The following is a 20,916-nucleotide window of genomic DNA, read 5'->3' as shown; positions in this document are numbered from 1 at the left end:
ATTACCTGATGTGCCCTCACTGGCTTTGAATAGCTTGTATCAATCATGGTCTTTAAACTGTTATGTTATTATAGTGATGTATATTAGTTGTCACCTTACATGTTGTCATGTTCCTCATCTTATATGCATTCTGCAGTCATATTTGTACTGGTTATTTACATTTTTTGCTAACTGCTTTGTCATGTTTCAAGTGAATTTACAGTAAAGGGAGAGGATGCTACAGTATGAGGTCAAATGTTAGTCACAGAAAAGGGAGAAACCTTTGTTCTGTGTTGAGTTTACTCTATGTGGGGCAAATCGTAAATTAGAGAACCCTGACTGATTCACACATAATAATTACTGTAGGCATGTGTATGTGTGTGTGTGGATGAGTCATTACTTGAATAGGTCACATGGCATTTCATGTATTACTGGCCCACATCTGTATGTGTGTGATGTGAACAGTGACTGTAGTGTAGGAGGAGGAGTTTGATGTAGTTCCTCAGGCCGGATCAGGACAGGAATAAGAATTAAAACTAAGCTTTTATTCAAGTTTGAAGAAATATGGTTTGAAAATACCTTGTTTGAATTACATGTATGCATATTATCAGTGGTGGAAAGTAACTAAGTAGCCTACATTTACTCAAGTACTGTATTTAAGTACAGTTTTGAGGTACTTGTACTTGAGTATTTACATTTTATGTTACTTTACACTTCTACTCCACTACATTTATTTCATACTATAATTACTTTTCAGATCAAGATTTATATGTAAAACAGATGATCAGTTTATGAAATATGCATTGTTATAGATTTAACTACATTATATAAAGTTGTTAGAATTAGCTTTACCTTGACGACGTTTAAACGCTGCTCCCATGTTGATGAATCAGTAATAATATTCCGTTAATATATACGATAAATGTAACAGCCTGAATTTTTAGTACTTACTTTTGATACTTTAAGTACATTTTACTGCTAATACTTCTGTACTTTTACTTAAGGATTTAGATTGCAGGACTTCATTGTGGTACTGATACTTTTACTTCCACCACTGCATATTAAAGAAAGTATGGCCCTGAATCATATGTTCTTTATTTCGCTTATATGGAAGCCAAAAATCTTTAGTAGCACAGATGAGAACTGGTATTCTCCCTCTAGCTGTTGAGGTTGGCAGACGATAAACCCAGTGAGCTGTGTGATTTGGGAGAAGTGGAAAGCGAGTCCCATTTTCTTTTGTATTGTACGTACTATGATGATTTCAAAGCGACAATTTTCCATGAAACGGCTCAACAAAAAAATAAAAAATGAAGAAATTGGAAAGGCTGTTTAACTCAAGTTTGCTAACTTGGAAAAGAAGGCACTATGAATTATTTTGTTTGTATTTATTCTGATTTCTCCAATATTATATGATATTTCTTGTAGAAGGTCTGAAAATATGATGGTAAACAGTATTCAAATTGGTTTGGTTGTAGTTGTTTTAAAATGTACATTCAGCACTTTGGATCTGGCTTATATAAATCTGGAGCATAGTTACATTCATGACACACAAAAATAAAAAGAATCATTCATTCTCTGAGCCGCCTACTGGGACAAGATTTGGCTAAAACTTGGTGATAACACCACGTTTTCCATCCAACCTAATCCCTCCTCCACTCTCCCTCTGCCTGCCAAAAATCACCCGCCTGCTTCATTAAAGGATGATTAAAGTGATTTATGATTTCATTCATTTTTTTAATGACTCTTTCATTAATTTAAAGGTCTGCTCCAGTATCGGGGTCAGCTCAAGTTCACTCCTCTCGGGTTACAGTGGGACTTGAATGAACTGTTAAAATTTTTATGCTGAAGAAAACCCAGATTTGATTGCACAAGGGGTGATATGTGTAGCATTTTAACAGTATTTTAACATTTTAATAATATCATTACCATATTCATTATGAGAGTATGGTTAAAAATGACTCATTGGGCAGGAATCAGGGCTTAAAGGAAAATTAATACCACTAAAACTAGTATTTAAGAGGCTGCAGGAGCAGTGTTTGATTTTGTATAAGCCCATTCTTCAGACCACTTCCTGTGTTTACCAGGAAGGCCATCATTATCATGATCATCACACCCCGACTTCATAAGTGTAAATTCAAAGCCAAAGTCTCCTGCTAAGTGGGTCATTGGGACTAATCTCTCTCTGTCTATCTTGTTTATTGTGTGATTGAAAGCCTCCGGTTTTTTCATTCATCATTTATCTGTCACACGTTTCAGCCTCTTTCTTCAGCTTCTTTTGCTCATCATTCACCGTCTCTATATGTCTGCATCCCTTTACCTCTCCTTCTCTGTCTCTATTTACCCCCTTTCCTCCTGCCCTTCCTCCATCTTTCCCTCCATCACCCTGTCCCATAAATGGACCGTGAAAATCCCATCAGAGTACAGGAGTGAGAGGGCGTTGATAAGTAATGAGCAGCGTATGAATAAGAGATGGCAGCCACTTAGTTAATACGGTGTCCTTCACGTTGAGGGAGATCGATGAAAAGGCTGTCTTCCTCTCTCTCAGTCGGCACTTGATCAGGCTCCAAGCATCAAGTGCGTCTTTGAAATGGCTGTTGATTTTTTGAAGTGTCACTCAGTGAGGTCAGTACTGCAGAGCTGGTTTTTATTTTGGTGGGTAGCACTCTCTTCCTTTTTTGTTCATTCTGTTTTAGTGAGTATTTCTGAGTTTTCCTTCTTCTTCTTCTACTTATTCAAAACAAAATGCTTGTCCTTCTGTGCACCAAAAGGATTTTTCTCAGGAATTACCAGATATTGGGTGTTTTGTGAAAGCTTACCCGAACAGGTTGAATCCTGATTCCATTGTAGACTGATTGATTGATTTATCGGTGCCTAGCCTGTATGAGCTTACAAGACACTGGAGAACAACAACCAAGAAGATCACATAACAAATCATGATGTACAGCTCCACATGTTGAAGATGAAACATTTCAAAATATGTAATTAAGAGGTCCTGACAGAAGCTTAATTTTTCAGGCAGATGCTAATATTGATATTTGAGACTTAAAAAATGTACTAACAATATATTGGCATATATATATATATATATATATCTATATTTCTAAACATAAACACACAACATAAACAAATATTTCTAATGAAGAGCCCTTAAGTTTGGTAATTAAGAAAACATGACCAAGATTTGTAGAGAGAAACATTTTACAGCGGGACTGTGAGTAGACTGTGAGTAACATTATGTCTCCTGTGGTTTAAACAGATCTCTAGTAAGCAATCAAATTACTTGGGGAGTTAACATGAAGCAGCTGCATGAGTGTGTGTGAGTGTTTATTTGTGCTTTTTGCATATGCATTTATAGTTTAGCTATGTATAAATATGTATGATTAGTCATTTGCAACATTTTGTGCATTTCTGAGCGTGTGTGTGTGTGTGTGTGTATTTTATGCTTAATCCTATATTTGAGAATTGACTAATGCAGAGAGATATCAAGGAAAGACATTTGGATCATCATTGTATTTTTTGTAAATCAAACTTAATGGGTGACTATCCCACTGCTCCACACTCAGAGGGACACACACACACACACACACACACACACACAACACACATGTTTGTTTTACTATCCCCGTGGGGGACAGTCATTGACATAATGCTTTCCCTAGCCCCTTATACTAACCTTAACCATCACAGCTAAGTGTCTAACCTTAACCCTAACCTGTACCCTAAAACCAAGTCTTAACCCTCAAAAAGCAGTCTCTACCTGTGGGGACCTCAATTTTTGTCCCCACAGTGACACAAGTCCCCATGGGTGAGTGTGCATTCAGGTTAAAGTCCCCACTGGGATATAAGAACACGAAACACACACACACACACACACACACATTCAGAAGGCATAAATATGCATAAGTGAAGCGGATGAACTTTCACTGAGGGAATGCAGAGGAAGACACACTGATCCAGTTTCCTCTGATCAGTCAAGTAGAAAACACACTGTCTATTTCAAGCATGCACACATACACATATATGTGTCAACACATGCATTTTAGTGGGTGTATACTGTATGTGTGACCTAGCTCAGTCCAGTAAAGAGCAAGAATTAAATATTAAAAACCACAAATGCAGAGTTTCTGCTTCTCCTGCTGTGTGTGTTTCAGTGTTTATAGTGTCATCTTAAGATCATTTTAGATTTTAAACAGATTTGACTTTTGTCATATTAACATTTGTGCCTAAGAATGTGTGGTGGACAGTAACAATGTTATTTGTGAACTGAAGCTGATAATTAATTTAGTTTTGTTCCATTACTCCATCCTGAACTGAATTCTGTTTAATATCAGCAAAATGTTTTTAATGAACGTATGTGCCAAGTTTCAAAATGTGGAACGTATCAGTAAAATGTTTACTGAAGATGTATTTTATTTGTCTTCTTACAATATTCGCTCTTGCAATACAGTATCCTCTCGCTGCAACCAAAGCATGATAAAACTTTTTTATGGTTATGTCTAGGCCCTCAAAGCACTCGGTTAAGATTGGGCAATGATTATGGTCTTGGTTAAATATTAAAAATGTCAAAAGTGACTTGAAGCATGAGACATGCGGTGTTTCCTTTATTAACAGTTAAATTATACCTCAATCTTTCCTTAACCAAAGTGCTAAACCTAATCGCAGGAAGGCCTCGGGATATGAACCCCAGTCTCTCATGTCAAACATGTCTGCTTTGTACGGCCACCACCCCCCCTGACCACTATCCTATGAATGTGTGTGGTAAAAAACCATTGCCACTTAACATAATCCAGGCAGTAATTTAAGTTTACATCAAAATGTATTTGGCATAAAAAAATGAGTAGTGTATAAATGTATTTTCTAGGAGAAAAGGTTGCCTTTTATCTGCTCCAGTGTGTACAGGTGTTGGATCCTTCTAACACTCCCTCTCTCATAAAGATCTTTCACATCCTCCTGGAAATGACAAAACCTTTCCCTATCTCGGGTCCAAACACCTTCAGCTTGGCTGATTAAGCAACATGTGATTTAACATCTGCCTTCCCCTGTAATTGCATATTTTTGGCAAGTGTAGGCTTGTGTCTTTCTGCATGTTAGCAGATAAGCCTTGATCAAAATAATATCCCGTTCCTCAAGATGTTAGGTTGTATTCTCCTTTGCCCTGGTGGCTTTTTAAGATTTCTGTGTGGTACCTCAAAGATTGGACCATTACCTTGTGAGGAATGATGTGGGATCTGTATACAGCACCAGATTTTAATTGCTCCCTTGGTGTTTTGAGCTTCTCAGACAGGAGGCTGTTTGTCATGTCTCAGATTCATCTTCATGTTGTTCTGCTGGGATTTGTTCTCAAGTTTCTAAACCTTTTCAGTCAACTGTTGTTATCTGCTGTTTTAGACAGTGGAACAAAGCTGTTGTTTTTGTCGTTGTAGTCGCTTCTCTCATGTCCAAAATATGAGCTGATGTTCAGCCTCCCATACTGTTTGTCCCTAAGTCCGTTTCATCAGTCACCTGCTGAAAATCATGTTTCAGATTCACCATTTGTCATAAAGATTTTTGGTAATTCATCCTTCTTATTAGATCATTGTTTGAGGATTGTCTTGATTAGTGTCATTCAGCTCAGATTGCTACTTGCAAACGAGAGTAACATGTCTTCTTTCTGGTTTATTTCAGTCCACAACTTTCATTTTAGTAATTGAGATGTGGAAAGGCTCAGAAATAATCTGAGCATCATTACATGTAAACGACAGTGATTTTGGATCCGTCTTTAACCAGATGAGATGATGGACAATTGCAGAAACATGAACATTAACCTTTTCTGTTCCTGACTGGATTGAAATCTTGGATTTTGCTTTGCCACCAAATCAGTCTTCATGCACTAGAACCTCTTTCTTAATATATTTCAGGTGACAAACAGGCCACGATGTTGGTGAAGCATGCATCATTTTTTAGATCTATAATGTCTTGTTTTATGTAGTAGTTGATGAGATTCGGTTGTTGAGAAATGGTGAGTCGACGTCATATAAACCCCTGCCCATACAGTAGCTTGTTGGTTTCTAATGATTCTCAGGGTGTTTTCCAGACTGAAATCTCACAGTGGAAGTTGAGCTCACAACTGTATTTTTGGCCTCTATTAGGCTATTATTCCTCTGTCCAAGAATATAATTTCATGTCAACTGATGCACTCTCAAATAGTTTTATAATTTATGTGCACAATAAGATGTTAAGTAAAGCATGCCAGTAAGATTTGTCAGCAAGTTTACAGAAATGTCAGCTCGTATGTGTTCAAGACAGATGTCCAATAAAGATGGAGGAATAATACAAAACAAATTAGCACTAAAGATCTTAATTAAACGTAACCTAAATTTTGTGTGTGGCATCACCAAGTGTGTGATAATGAGAAAGAGAGACATCCAGACGGTCAGTGGGTGTGTAGCTGACTTTAAGACTTTAAGAGATGATGTAGATTTATTCTGCTATAGCAACACGAGTCACGACTGCTGTTGGGGTGCAGGAAGGCTGGTTTGCACACCAGATTCACTGGCTTGAGACACAATTCTGCCATCAATCATGAGGAATGAAGATGAACACGCAAGACAAAGATCATACTGTACGTCCCCTTTCCACAGTGGCATTCATCTGTTTTTTGATATGATATGAGATATATATGAGTCCTTTACATTCACTGGTGGCTTTAAAATGCACCTCCAGTGTAAACACCGAAATCAGATTTTGTTTTCCCTTGCCAGAATTGTCAGTTCCTCTCATGTTACATCATTTAACATTGACAGTAAACATTTTGTCTCGCTTGTTTTCTCGTCCGCCAGGACAAAACATTTTGACAAGCATGTTACTGTCTGCCTGCTGCCTGTTTGTTGTGATCTATGATGTAGTTTATTTCCGTTCATGAAGCTTTTATGTGGATCGGAAACTCACTGTATTTAAAGTGATACTGCACTGATGTACTGAATATTTGCCTCAGCGGGCTGAGGTGGAGCAGCGGAGGCTCTGTGGTGAGATCTTTCTGGAAAGCCAGTGAGAAACTTGGAGGCAGGTGAGAGGAATGAACCTGAACACAGGGAGTCAGAGAGTTACAGGGGTTCAGAAAACATGCAGGCAAATCTTTCAGTGAGCCGAGCCAAAGGCCGAGGCGTAGTTCCACTTGGGTAAATGGACGATCTGGCAAAGAGTGGTGAGAAGAGCCGGGTAGATATACTGGTGTTGATTGGTGGATGGAAAGCAGGTGAGCAGCAGCAGATGAGTAGCAGGTGTGTTAGTCTCTGATTGGAAGTTCACCGGAGGCCACGCCCCGCCAGCACACACACACACACACACACACACACACACACACACACACACACACACACACACACACACACACAGCAAACACAGGAGGGGAACCAACAGGGGACAAACAGACAGAGACACTAGAAATGGTACAGCTGACAGCTTCAGTAATAAACATCCCCATCAACTCCTATTTCCTACAGATATGTTATGGTCATTGTATGCCAAGGAGCGGGGAAAGACCCCTAAAACCCCAAGTCTGAACAAGTTTAAATTTAATGATGACTTGTACATATTAGAAAAAACAGGTAACCTCATGTCATGTCTTAATACGACCACAAGATGAAAACACTGTACTGATTTTTTCAGTGTAACGTGGAGTGTCTTCTATCTAATATGTTCTCTGAAACTGAATCCAGAGCCTCAGGCTGCATTACAAGAAATTACTACAGTTTTATCAGCAAAAATAGGTGCTTTCATCTCTCAGAGACGCAGTTACTAAAGTAATTTAAGGCGAGTGCAGAACTGTGTCGACTGGCCGAGCCTGACTAACCTCATTCCAGATGGCAGCTCGCCAACCATGACAGGTCAGCCTCGCTCGCCTGTTACCTCAGGCCCAGCAACACACACAGAAACACGCACTAAAATGTAGTACAGTACTTATGAGGACATTCTGTTGACTTATATTAATTACCTTACATTGTTTAAGGCTCGGTTAAACCTGGTTAAATAAAGGTTTATTTAACCCAGTCCCAATTCTGTTTTGTACTTTTATTTATTTAATATTCAATACAGAACATTTTTACATTTAATTGTGAGTTTTTCCTTATCCAGGCTCCAGCTGCCTCTATGAAAATTATGACTTCTTTAATTATTAATACATTCAGGAAAACAAATTACATTGACATAGCCTATAATAAGGAAAGGAGGACAAAAAGTCAAAAGTCAGTTCAGCTGTCAGAGAAACTTATGTCAACGAATTCACCATTTATTGCAAATGATTTTACAGTTATATTTGGTGGAAAAAGCTGTTTTTTAAATGGAGCTCTCAACGAATTCAAGCATTTATGAGACATTTATGTTTATTCATTTGGAAGATGCTTTTGTTCAGCAGTAACAAGGATTTTGCTTGAACTAATTCCCCATAAATTAGCCTTTTTTTTTAAACTTATTTGCATGTAGCCTTTTTTTTCTTTAACTTTATTAAAGTAAAAGACTAAAAGTAAAGTAAAAAAGAGGGAGCTGCGCAAAATTTGAAATTGCTTCAAGTGATGTCACTTGAGACAGTGTCGGGTGGGGCCGAAGACTACAGGTTTTAAAATAAAAAAAATCTGTGGTGTTTGTATAATTGATGTTACCAGACCTCTGCAGCCTGCTCTTTGCTTGAGGCTAGCGGCTCGAGGCTACATCAGCTGCTACTAGCATAACACACCTGACATCTCCAACAGTTCTGTCAGCAGTCGAGTTGCATTGTGGGTAATGTAGGCACCATGTTTTCACAAGGAAGCAGTATGCCTGGGATAAAAAAGCCGATATCACTGGTTCTGTTGCATCAATTTTGATACTCTTAAAAACTGTCCATCGTGATTCCGACAATGTTATAGAAGTGCGATGATAAATAGGTGGAGTGCTTTTTTAAGTGGATGTAGGATGTGGAACCTAATCTTAATTCTAACCTTTACCCTAAAACCAAGTCTTAACCCTAAAATATATGGTTAACGTTGTGGGGACCGAATTTTTGTCCCCACATGGGAACTTAGTCCCCATAATATGACTTCTTAACAGATTTCTGTCCTCACAATGTCATGACTACACACACACACACACACACCGTGACACAGAGCAACTCAAGGCTGTGTGGACTTGTGCGTTGAATGTAGGTTAATGCACACTTTACTGCACTTCCTCTCTGGCTGTAACACAGCAGACATGCTCTGCAGAAAGGCTGTGTGTGTAACTGTAGTTAACCCAGTATAGTACAGTGTATGTGTGTGTGTGTATGTGTGTGTGTGTGTGTGTGTGTGTGTGTGTGTATGTGGGTGTGAGATAGAGAGAGAGAGAGAGAGAGAGAGAGAAAGAGTATTTGTGATCTATTTTTGGTAACAAAATGAGTGCTGATGCCAGACCTCTGAGGAGAGTGTGGACATCCTATAGTGGAACAATGAGCATCGTTACCATGGTTACCACCAGCTGCTCATTCATTAGGAAGCCCAATAAATTAAACAGAAGTGTATAGATAAGTCTTATGTGTGTATGCCAGCTACTATGCATTTGTCAGCTTCTGTAACATTTGCATTAGTGTAACAGTGAAGGAATTGTTGGCATTCTGAAAAATATACAGTATCCCATGATAGTCCATAATAGATTTATCATCTCAACAAACCTAATTTGCGCTTGTTTTATGACAATTACGCCCTCTCTGCATTTATTAATATGGAAGATGCCCTGATCAATTTTTGATTAGAGGGGCCGTTCTTTGCTCTGCAGCACTTTTGTTGCCTCGGCACTCTCTCCTCAGAAGCTAACCCTCACGAGGAAAAGTCGGGGTGATAAAATGATGCTTCCTCCTTCCTCCTGGAGCTCATTCGGGCAGTTCTGGATGTAGCGACTGATCCATGTTATGGTTTATCTAATATGACTGGGAAGGAATCAATTTCTCTGGAGAGGATGTGACAGTGTGGTGCTCTGGTTGGGTGGCAAACTGTGAAAGATCTCATCATAGTAAGCACAAGTGAAGTAGCTTTTTCTGTCTCTGCTGGGACCTGCTTTTGATTTATTGATAAATAAAGGAACATAAAGTTGAACTTCACATTTTACAGTAATGTATTAGTAATATATTTTATGGTTCATAAACGGCACACTCAGTTAAAATGTTTATGAATATGTAAAAGGTGCTGACTCATGGAGATGAAGCAGGCTTTGCAAAACAATATCTGCAGCAGCAGAAGTGTAAATTAACACTTCCTTTTTGCACAGCTGCACCGGACATGTTTGAGCACTGAAGCTTATGCTATAAATATTGATGGTTTACATATAGATGGTTAAAAAGCCTCATATAGCAGTATTTAATAGTATCGAGGCTTTCTGCTCTGTATGGATTAGCTGGTGCCATTGGCATCAGCTAATTGGGATCCTTTTAAATAAATAAATAAATGGAGAATAACTTCTGCTCTACATATTGGTTTTCTGGATTAGGATTAGCAGTCAGTCTGTCGGTTGGTCACTCCACCACTTTGCTTCAGACTGAAATATCTCAAAAACTACTGGATGGATTGCCATGAAATTTGGTTCAGACAATAATGGTTTATCACCAGACACCTGTTAAGCTAATGACTTTCCCATCAGCCTCAGCCGTACTTTGTGTCTTGTGCAAATTAGCAAATGTTATCATGCTAACATGCTAAACTCAGATGGTGAACATGGTAAACATTATACCTGCTAAACATCAGCATGTAAACATTGTCATTGTGAGCATGTTAGCAAGATGATGTTAGCATTTAGCTCAAAGTACCGCTGTGCCTAAGTACAGCCGAACAGAGCTGCTAGCTTGGCTGTAGACTGTTAGTCTTGTGGGTTTGGTGCATGCCGTTTTTGTTATTATTAGTTTGCATTCTTCTTCTGTGACCAATACTGAGCAATTGTTTACTTCGGCTCAGCTGATAGATTCTTGGTTTGTTTTGGTTGGGCTAAAGGTAAATGTGGCATTGGCACTCATTTATTGGTTCATGCTTGCTTGAACTGTTAATGTGCAAATATTGTAATTACTGAAGCTTAGCCTTAAAATGGCTGTATAGCAGAGCAGCATAGGACTGGGAGGCTGGGCGATGGTTGATAAGAGGATGAAGAGGAGGAAGGGGAAAGGAGATTGGTTTTGACCTCCACCAGATGTGAAACACTAATACTGTAACACAGCTGGCTGACTAGACTGAGGGAGGGAAAGACTGATTGTTCTGATGGAGTACTGCTATGTTACTGTAATCTTATGTATAAAGTATAAATTTAATCATATAGCTATCGGTTTTTATAGCAATTACGGCTTTGGCAACACAAGCATTCATGTGGTTGTTGGGTGAATTTGGATTAGACCAATCTAAGACGTTGTTGTTGGGCTTTTATCAAGAATTAGCTCTAGTACAGTCATTGTAGATTACCTATGATTTGGTAAAGATGATTGATTACATACTGTATCTAATATGAATTTGGTCAATACAACATTGATTGTTTACGGGAACATTTGAAATGATAATGATTCTCATGACAAAATCTAATTTCAGATTCAACACAGCAATTTATGAATATGGTTACTACCATAGTGGAGAGCTGTACTATCCCATGATGGTGTTTTATAGGCCTGTGTTCTGTGCTATTTTTGTATTTTTACCAGCACATGCAGACATGAGCAGACTGTGAGTGTGCACCATGACACACAGAGTGGAGATTGTGGAGGCAGCTGCATCTTCTGTAATATATCAGGAACCGGGTCTTGGTTGCAGCCAAACTCACCCTGCAATCTGCCACTGATTCTCTTTGGCGCTTCATGTGGTGTAATTTTTTTCTTTCTAATTTTCCCTTACATTGGGCAATGGATCTTGAAGGACCTGAGCAACATGTTAAACTGATGTGCTATTTAATTTAAGATACTTTATGTTTACATCTGGTGATTCTGCACAAGGAAGTCAGTTTTCTGTTGGTGCAGAGCTTTATAATGGAAGAGAAGAAATAATTTGATTGGTCAGCACTAATTCCAGCTCCTGCCACACTTACTAACTTGAGCAAAGTAGCTTTGGGAGATTTGTATTTGGCATGAAAATAGTCAGGTTAAAAAATGTTGAAAAATATCAGAACCAATTCAAAAGCCCTATTGAGAAACAGAGCAAGAAGTGTTTAGAGTGGTGGATAAATGAAAACAGAGATAATGGAGGACGTAAAGGCTTATGAATGCAAATGAGAAGAAATAAAAGGGGAGGTGGAGAGGTAAACGAGGGGGTTCAGCCCCTCCTCCATGTCCCCTGGGTATCGTTTTTTACAAGGTCAATACCACCATCAACCATTCCCCAGCTGACAGCCAAACGCATAAAAGCTGCCTATTGTTCTCCTGTGGTTCACAGTAACCCCCATCTTCTCTCTGAGATTACTCACCACAACTGTTTTTCTACAATATTAACAAAGTTTCCAAAAGTAGCTGAACAATAACTTTTGGCACATGCACTCAAAAGAATCCTTGGTTCAAATTGAACCATGCAGTGTTTTTAGAGAGTAAATGCATACATTTTTTTTCAGATGTGAACATGATCTTAAGTAGGTGTTTCATTCGTGATTCTCAAAGTCATCAGTCAAAATCTTTTCTGATTGTTGAAAACTGACCTCAGTCCAAGTAAAAACGCCAACCACTCAACTTTTTTCTGTTCAGCAGTGATAAACTGTCTCTGCACATCCTCAGTGTCTACTTGTGGAACTTTGACCTAAGGTCCTTCCGTCAGTGACCTATATATAGATGAAGTTTTGGGGCCCTTTCTGATGAAACATTTTGTAATAACAGTGTTGAATCACCAGTCTGGTCACATCTGGTAAAAGTGTTCCTCAAACATACATAATAAATGGTCAAATTCATCCAAGAAATAGGACAAAAATAAGTTGTAGCACACAGAGCTTCTGTCTTCTTCATAAATTAATTTATTCACAAGTGAAACTGTGAACAGGTTTCATAAGGCTCACTTTACAATAATCTTACACACAAAGAACAATAAATATATAGGATAAACTAAAAACGATATACCTTAAAGTGCAACATGTTTGAAATTCAGAAGTCAAATAACCTAAACATTAATGAACATATCTTCAACATATTTATACTGAATGTATCTGCAAAACATTGAGACATTACTGAGAACTGAGTATTTCATTTTTTTCCCCTCCAATATTTGATCGTAGCAACTAAGGAATGATTTTATGGTTATGTTTAGGCACTTAAAGCGCTTGGGTAAGGTTAGGGAAAGGTTATTCTCTTGGACAAATATTAAAAAAGTCGACAGTGACTTGAAGAACGAAAATCACAACCCCTTAATTAAGGAGTTTTGGTTACCTAAACCCAACTGCAAAATGCAGGACGTGAACCCCCGTCTCCATTCCCCCCTGCGAATGTGTGGTAGACATGGACTGGAAAAAACCTTGCCAGTAAACATAATCAGTAATCAGGCAGAAATTACATTTCCTCCATAAAGTGTTTGGCGAAAACTTTTAGTGGTATATAAATGTAATTCATGGTAGACAGGATTGTTATTGTCTGCATTAACAGACTACAACATCGCTCTCACAGATTGTTTACAGTCTGCGATCGCTGTGCCGATTATTTGATTTATTACTCTCTTCGCACTTGTGACATCACATCCTTTTTCGATGCTGAGTGCAGGCATTTTCTTTGGACTGAAGGTTTGTACCTTAAGACATTTATCATCATCATCGTTTACACTAAATATTAAATCAACTTTCAGCAGTCGTTGCATGTCGACAGTCGCCGTTTACAAATAATAGCGATAATATGAGCAATAATTTCATATTGTTATACTGAGTCTGTTGTAAGGGAGCATATCTACACTGACAGATCCAGGGAAATCACAGTCTCTGGAAGTTCAAACACTCATCCTGCTCTCCAGTTAGCCGCCGTTTCAGCACCATAAGCAGTTCTCCTCCTGTATCAGTTTTTCTGCCTCCTTCCCTGTATCCTGCAATTCGTTGAGCTGAAACGTATCAGTGAACCAACACAGCTGTGCCTCCATGAATGTCACTGGTCTCTCTGAATGTCACAGACTGAATAAATGGTCCTTCATTGCTCCCATAGTAAGATAATGAGATAATAGCACTTGTCTCTGAGAGGAGTGCTGAAGGGTGCTGACAGCGGGAAAAAGAAAAATGACACTCCTGTTTGGAGGAGTAATAAAGGATGAAAAGGTCAAGGGGAGGAGAACAAAAGAAACAAAGGAGGGAAAAAACTGGATTTCTAAATGTACAGTTCTGCTCTGCAGGTGCGTTGATCCTCATTCAGATGAATTCTATTTCTTATCTCTTGTTATTTTTCACTTTCAATTTCCTTTTCTTTTACATGATTTTCTGGTGTTTCTCTTTTGTTCCAAATCTCTTCAGTGGCTCACTGGTCTTCTTCCTGCAGGGCAGACTTGTCACATTTCGACACGGCTATACAGTTTTTCTGGGGTCTATTGTAGGTTGCTGCTTCGTGACTTTAGCCAAATTTAGACCTGGATATTGTGATGACAGTGTATTTAGGCTTGGTAAGAGGTGTCCTATGAACTGAAACCTCTAAATATTGATTCTTATGAAAGGTTTTTGCATTTTATTCTAAAATCAGTTGAGAATGTTATTTTTTCAATAAAAGTAGATAGCAATCAATCCAAAACAAGTTATGTTGAATTTTGCTACATGACCCCTTAATCTGCGTTAAGATAAGAAAGACTAAGGCAATAACAACAAGCCATTAGTTAATTAAAGGGGTAATTTCATAGCAAGGAAAAACCCATTGAAGGACAATTTGAAAGCAAATATATTTTACTGCAAACAAAACAGCTGTCAGATGATGGAGACTTGGCCTCTTTAGAGTTAACAAATAAACAAAATCTGGTGATGTCGAGAACATTGTGATCAGTGCTGTAATCTATTTAAACAGCTGCTCAATTATAGCTAATTAAATAGACCACATGAGCAGAGAGTTTGGTGCCTTGGTGAAGACACGTTTTAGCATTAGGAGTCTGTCTGCCTGCTGGACGACACTGCTTTAAGTTGAATATCTGCAAAGTAATGTTAAGTGGCTATTTTCAGCTTGTTGTAAAGTATCTAACTTTACAGATTATGTTCGCAGGCAACGATTCTTTTGTATGAATGACATACATACATACATTTATGTACCTCCCAGAAGTCATAGGAGGTGGTTTGTGTGGATGGTGGGCAACAAAGTGCAGGACTTTGAAACCAGAGGCCGTGGTTTGCATTCAGATTAGTAAAGTGTGTTGCTGTTGTTTGTATTATTATTTTTTGTCCTAACAGTGTTTTATGCTGCCTTTTTGACCATGTCTGTCTTGGAACAGCCACTTTAATGTCAATGAGACTTTACCTGATTAAATGAAGAAAAAAGAGCCTGCCGTCCACACAATGTGTGCTGGGATAGACTCCAGCTCCCTACCACTCTGAAAAAGAACTAGCTGGTTAAGAAAATCAATGAATGAATAAAAGGGGTCTAAACGAAGGAGCAGACAGGCAGGTGGGTGGATGTAGCTCAGAACTTTGACCTGATGAGCAGTGTTGCAGTTAAATGAATGAAGAACCAGATAGTACAAATAAGAGAGGAGGGGATGTGCCAGGGCAGCCCTCGTATGGCACATCCGTCATCCCCTTGTTAGCATCTTGGCATGCAAACACACACACACACACACGCACACAGACCAGACAGCTTGCTGGGCCAGATGGCGTCTTGGTGAGGAACAGTGAGAAGCTCCGCAGAAGGGTTGGGTTGATTCATGAACCATGACCCCCACACGTGGGATGGATATCACTCTGTGTGTGTGTGTGTCTGTGTGTGTGTGTCTGTGTGTGGTGTGGGGGTGGAGTGGTTATTGTGGAGATGTGGTTGGATGGATGGATTTACTTTCAAATATAGCCATGGGAATAGTGACAGGGAAGAAATGTATAATAATCAACACTAATACAAGGTGAATTGATTATTACCTAAGGTTACTTGATTATGGTTTAATGTTAATTCACATCAAACTCATTTGCACGTTTTCTACATTGTTTAAACTTTAAGTGTATATTCCTTAATGATTCACAGAATCCTATTAGTAAATGGTAAAAAACATATAATAAAAGAGATCAATGGATGTGTGTAGGGAAAGCCAAAGGGCTTATACAAAGCACACACAAGAGATTTGGTACATTATATCAATTCCTACTAAACAATAACAGCAGTGCCTAACATTTAATCAGTTCTGCTACCATTTATTAATAATAACTGAGTGATGGCAGAAGGATTATATGATTTTTTTAACCTTTTCTTTTCATTTTCAGCACTTTCTTACAGCTTTAAAACAGAGGACTTGTTGTTGGTTTGATGTATGTGGCGCTGTGCTTGTGCTGATCCTTTTAAAAATCATTTGTATCAATGATTTGAGAATCTAGTACATTAGTCAAGTTAAGATTTGACATCTCTAAAGAATATAATCAATACACAAATTATTTATGATTTCTAGTAACACAAAAGGAGGTCTACCCACTTCATATCGTCTTCAGGCTCTGTGTGTGTGTGTGCGTGTGTGTGTGTTCAGAGAAAGAGGAGCAGGTGGGAAATGTGGGTGTGGCGACAGTGAGGCAGATTCATCACAGCTTGGCATGTGTGTGTGTGTTTCCTTTGTCCTGTCTTTTCTTATTTACCAGTGACTGATGCACACACACACACACACACACACACACACACACACACACACACACACACTCTTCCTAAGCTGTTAGGTATTTGATTGGAATGGCGGCCTCGTGACCAGAGAGGTGACTGGGAATGTTTGGTGTCTTTATCATTTGCTCTTCTTGTCTGCAGTGTTTTGACTAAAGACCATCTGGACCACCTCTTCAATGTGTCGTTATTTATTTATTTGTGTTAGTCCCTGCCATTTCCACATGCCACTGTCCATTATATGATATAAGTTTAATTTTTAATATCCAACTAGCATCTTAGGTGAATTTAATTTGTCATAAACTGTTGTTTACTTCAGAGAATTCATAAACTTTAAGATATTTCAAAGACTTTGCACACTCCTTAAGGTGGAATTGTACATCGTGGTGTAGGTAGGTTTAGAGATTTCTTTATACTTTTAAAACAGAGGAGGTCCATGTCAGCCAACACCACACAGTTAAAGGTCATATATGCCATGAAAACATAGTTTCAAGTTTAAAAATGGGATGTCTGCTGACTAAACATGAGAGCGTAGTCCAAGCACAGTTGCATTATTTATTTTTATTTAAGGACTTTTATTTTGCATCTGAAGCATTTTATGTTTGCTGGACTTTAAAGACTTGAAATCAGCTTTTTAAATATGCAGAGGAGCAAGACTGCAGAGGTTAAATATATTAATTAACTTATGTTTATAGTTTGCACAGCTGCAGTATGATCTGTACCACCAATATTTTACCCTCCATATTCAATTCAATTTTATTTATATACCGCCAATTCATAACAGAAGTTATCTCATTGCACTTTTCCTAAAGAGCAGGTCTAGACCGTACTCATTATAATATATTCATTGGCGACAGTGGCAAGGAAAAACTTCCTTTAAGAGTCAGAAACCTCGGGCAGAACCAGACTCAGGGTGGGCGACCATCTGCCACTACCGGTAGGGTTGAGATTCCACCTAGAATTTTAAAAATAGTAATAATGTAATGGTAGTGGCAATATTAATATTAATAAATTAATAATAATAACAATATGAATGATAGTGATAGGAATAATAATGATAATAATAGTAGTAGACTAATAATAACAACTGCAGTAGCAGTTGTCGAGCAGGAACAGGGGGGTAGCAGGTGGTCTGCAATGACAGATCCAGACTCTGCAGCTCCGGAGGTAGAAATACCTGCTGAAAGCGACAGAAGGAGAGAGGAGAGAAACGAGAAAGCACAAAGCTACGGGAGAGAGAAGATGTTGAGTTAGTAACATGCATTAATGGGATAAAAATGCATATGTTGCATACGGCTTACATATATTTCTGGAAATTAACTGGTGACCAACAAGATGAGATTATTCAGTCAACCAAATTAAACGTTGGTTATCAAACTCATTTTAGACGAGTTGTTAGAGCTCCCTGACTTCATATCAAATCAGTAGCAGACAGAAGATTCAAACAGCTGTTGATTGTGATATAGAGGATATTTTGCATTACAAATATACATCCCCTATGGCTATTCCATGGAAATTAGGTAGAAAATTGGGGGAAGTGCTCTATTTAGGAGAGTAAATAGAGACAATTTAGTGAGGATCAAAGTTTGTCAAATGCATTAGTCTCAGTACTCAGATCTAAACTCTGGCTGACAAAATATTTGGCTTATATTGAAGATGATATATACAGTTTATATTGAAGTGACATGTTTTTTTAATTTTTATAAATGAACTGGCATCAGTGCATTAGCAGAACCAAATGTCTAGGATTAGTTTTTTTATTCATTCTTGCTTGTTTGTTTTATTCTGCCTCATTTGTTTCAGTCTGGAAGTGTTACTGTTGCTATAAAGACAGAGTAACAAGTGATGGCGTTTTCAAACTGAGCATGGATTTTCTAGACTCTAATCTAGATTTTCATCTAATCTGTATTATAAATTTAATCCCTATTAGTAAAACAATGCCTTGTTCTGGGCTAGGATCAGACATAATCTGAGCATCCAGGGAGAATAGTCTGTTGGGTTAAATGGTTACATAACCGACATCTTAGGAAAAGCCTCAAAGCCTCAGTGTATCACTGGTTGTACTGGTTGCACAGTTTGCCCTAGAAGGAAAGCAGCCTTGATTCAGCCTTATCCGTACAGTGTTACAGTAATATCCGGTTATGTCCAGTAACATATAAATTGTATTGCTTAGAGGTGATGTCAGAAATAACTAACAAAAAATAGGCGTGTTTTGAATTCTTTTGATTTTGTATAATAGTTTCCTTTTCTTCTTCTCTGCATGTACTTTCTATCAAAAAAAGGAAAATAAAAAATGGAGGCCGTAGTGTCATGTCTAAGGCAAAGACTCCTATAGATTTTAAGAACAAGTTTTAAGTTTTTCTTTACTAAATGTGTTGAAAAATGTCTTTTAGAGTTGTAGCTGGGACAATAATCTGGTTGATTGGTACAGATTTCATGTCACTAAAAATGTATATATTTCTTTTTTGTAGTTATTAAAAAGTAAATATAATACTCGCCAAAGAATTTAAGATGACTTAAGTGGCCTGAAAAGTCCCGATTTTTATGTATTTTAATTATTAAAATTTTATTTTTTTCTGTGTGTCTCTGCAGTGCCAGATCTCCCAAGCACTGAACGGTGTCTCCGACAGAGCTAAAGATGCCAAGGAGTTCCTGGTTCAACTCAAGAACATGCTTCAGCAGATACAGGTAACACCACTGTATAACACCTGTACACTTAATTCTGTGTGAAAAATACTGTTCATACTTTTCTCTGTAGCTTTCTCTACAACTGTAGATTAGAAGATGTCCAGATAGTTTTAAGTTTGATAGAATGAAATGTTTTTGTCACCATACTACATACTAATTCTATGCAGGTTTTGAGTATGTAGTGTGATTACACAGAAAATGTGACTAAATGAAGTATACTCAAAAAGTACTAAAAAACTTCTGCTTCTGAGGCAGTGCTCACAGCTTGAACAAAGATTTGTGTGGTGAAACAACTTCAGAAGGATCTTGGAAGCAAAAAAACAAAACAGTTTTGCAACTGCAAAAACAGTATACTATAAAGAATACATAGTACTTGCTGTATACAGTTAGTTTGATGTTTAGCAGGTGGAATTGGGACACAACTCCTGATTTTGCTCAGACCAGAGGCGCCATTTCTGAAAGTGGTTGTTTCAAAACCCGCAGCCAATCACATGGCTACCTCAGGATTTCGACGGTATCAATATTTTCTCTGGATCTCCATGAGCTTGAAGAAATGAAGGTCTGGCTGTGCAAGATTGTTCCTAAACCGATATCCATGTCTGATCAGTTACCTCCACATGTAGAGGTCTTTACATAATTTACATTACCACTGATGTTTTTCTAGACTAAATACGTTTTCCTTGGGGAACCTGCTGCTAATGGGCAATAAGCTCCAAATAAATCAGTCACAGAGACACATTTGGACTCCTCACACTGTGCAGCTGAGAGGCAAATCCACTGAATCACTAAGCTAAAACAAACCATATCAGCCAAATGTGTGGAGTGTGTGTATATATTTGTGTGTGTGTTTTGCCTGTGGACGGCATTGCTGTGCAGCTGATCTCTCCCGCTGCCAGTCATGCACACACTTTTATGCACACATAAACACACTGCCTGCACTATCATATCTTGTCAGCTGCAGCAGTACGAGCTGGCATTAAGAGTCTTACTGCAAAATGAAGAAGATTGTATAACATTTTCTTTGTTGCTCTGTAAGGCAGAGATCCGGGAGAGAGATGGATGGATAAAGAGAAAGAAAAGTGTGGGAGTGAGGAATAAAGATCTCCAGCACTCATCCTCTTATAGAGCTGAACTCAGCGGAGGACGCTTGATTGGAAATCACTACTATCTAAAACCTTATCTCCTCATCATGTGGGCTCTATGCTCAGATAAAATGCCCCTGTGGATCCTTCTCTCATTAACTGCAAACCACTGTAACTACTGCACGCAGACCAACAGTACAAGTCGTCCTAATTAAACGACATCTGACATCCCAATCGGCAGAACGATATAATGTGTTTGTGCCTTACAAAACCGTTTCAAATTACTGTTGAAAAATAAATGTGTTTTCTGATCTGACGCTTCTGTGGTTAAGGTTTGGTTAGATTCAGGCACAAAAAACGATTTGGTTAGGTTTAGGGAAACATTGTTGTTTGGGTTAAAATGACTACTTTTGAAGGTTAGGAGACCTTTGTTGT

At 38.3% G+C, this 20,916-nt stretch overlaps 1 protein-coding gene across 3 annotated transcripts in view; it reads left to right on the top strand.

Annotated features, from left to right (window-relative positions):
• The window catches only part of LOC122862961 (E3 ubiquitin-protein ligase TRIM9), a 52,343-nt gene that overhangs the window by 1,483 nt on the left and 29,944 nt on the right, over positions 1-20,916 (top strand). For all 3 annotated transcript variants that reach the window (XM_044168897.1, XM_044168895.1, XM_044168896.1), the window contains exon 2: positions 19,304-19,399. In XM_044168897.1, coding sequence (XP_044024832.1) covers positions 19,304-19,399 — 96 coding nt within the window. The remainder of the gene's footprint in view (positions 1-19,303; positions 19,400-20,916) is intronic.

Source organism: Siniperca chuatsi, linkage group LG16 (genome assembly GCF_020085105.1).
Source record: "Siniperca chuatsi isolate FFG_IHB_CAS linkage group LG16, ASM2008510v1, whole genome shotgun sequence".
Lineage (NCBI taxonomy): Eukaryota > Metazoa > Chordata > Actinopteri > Centrarchiformes > Sinipercidae > Siniperca > Siniperca chuatsi.
Note: the sequence above shows the minus strand (reverse complement) of the source record. Positions and strands in the feature narration are given on the sequence as shown.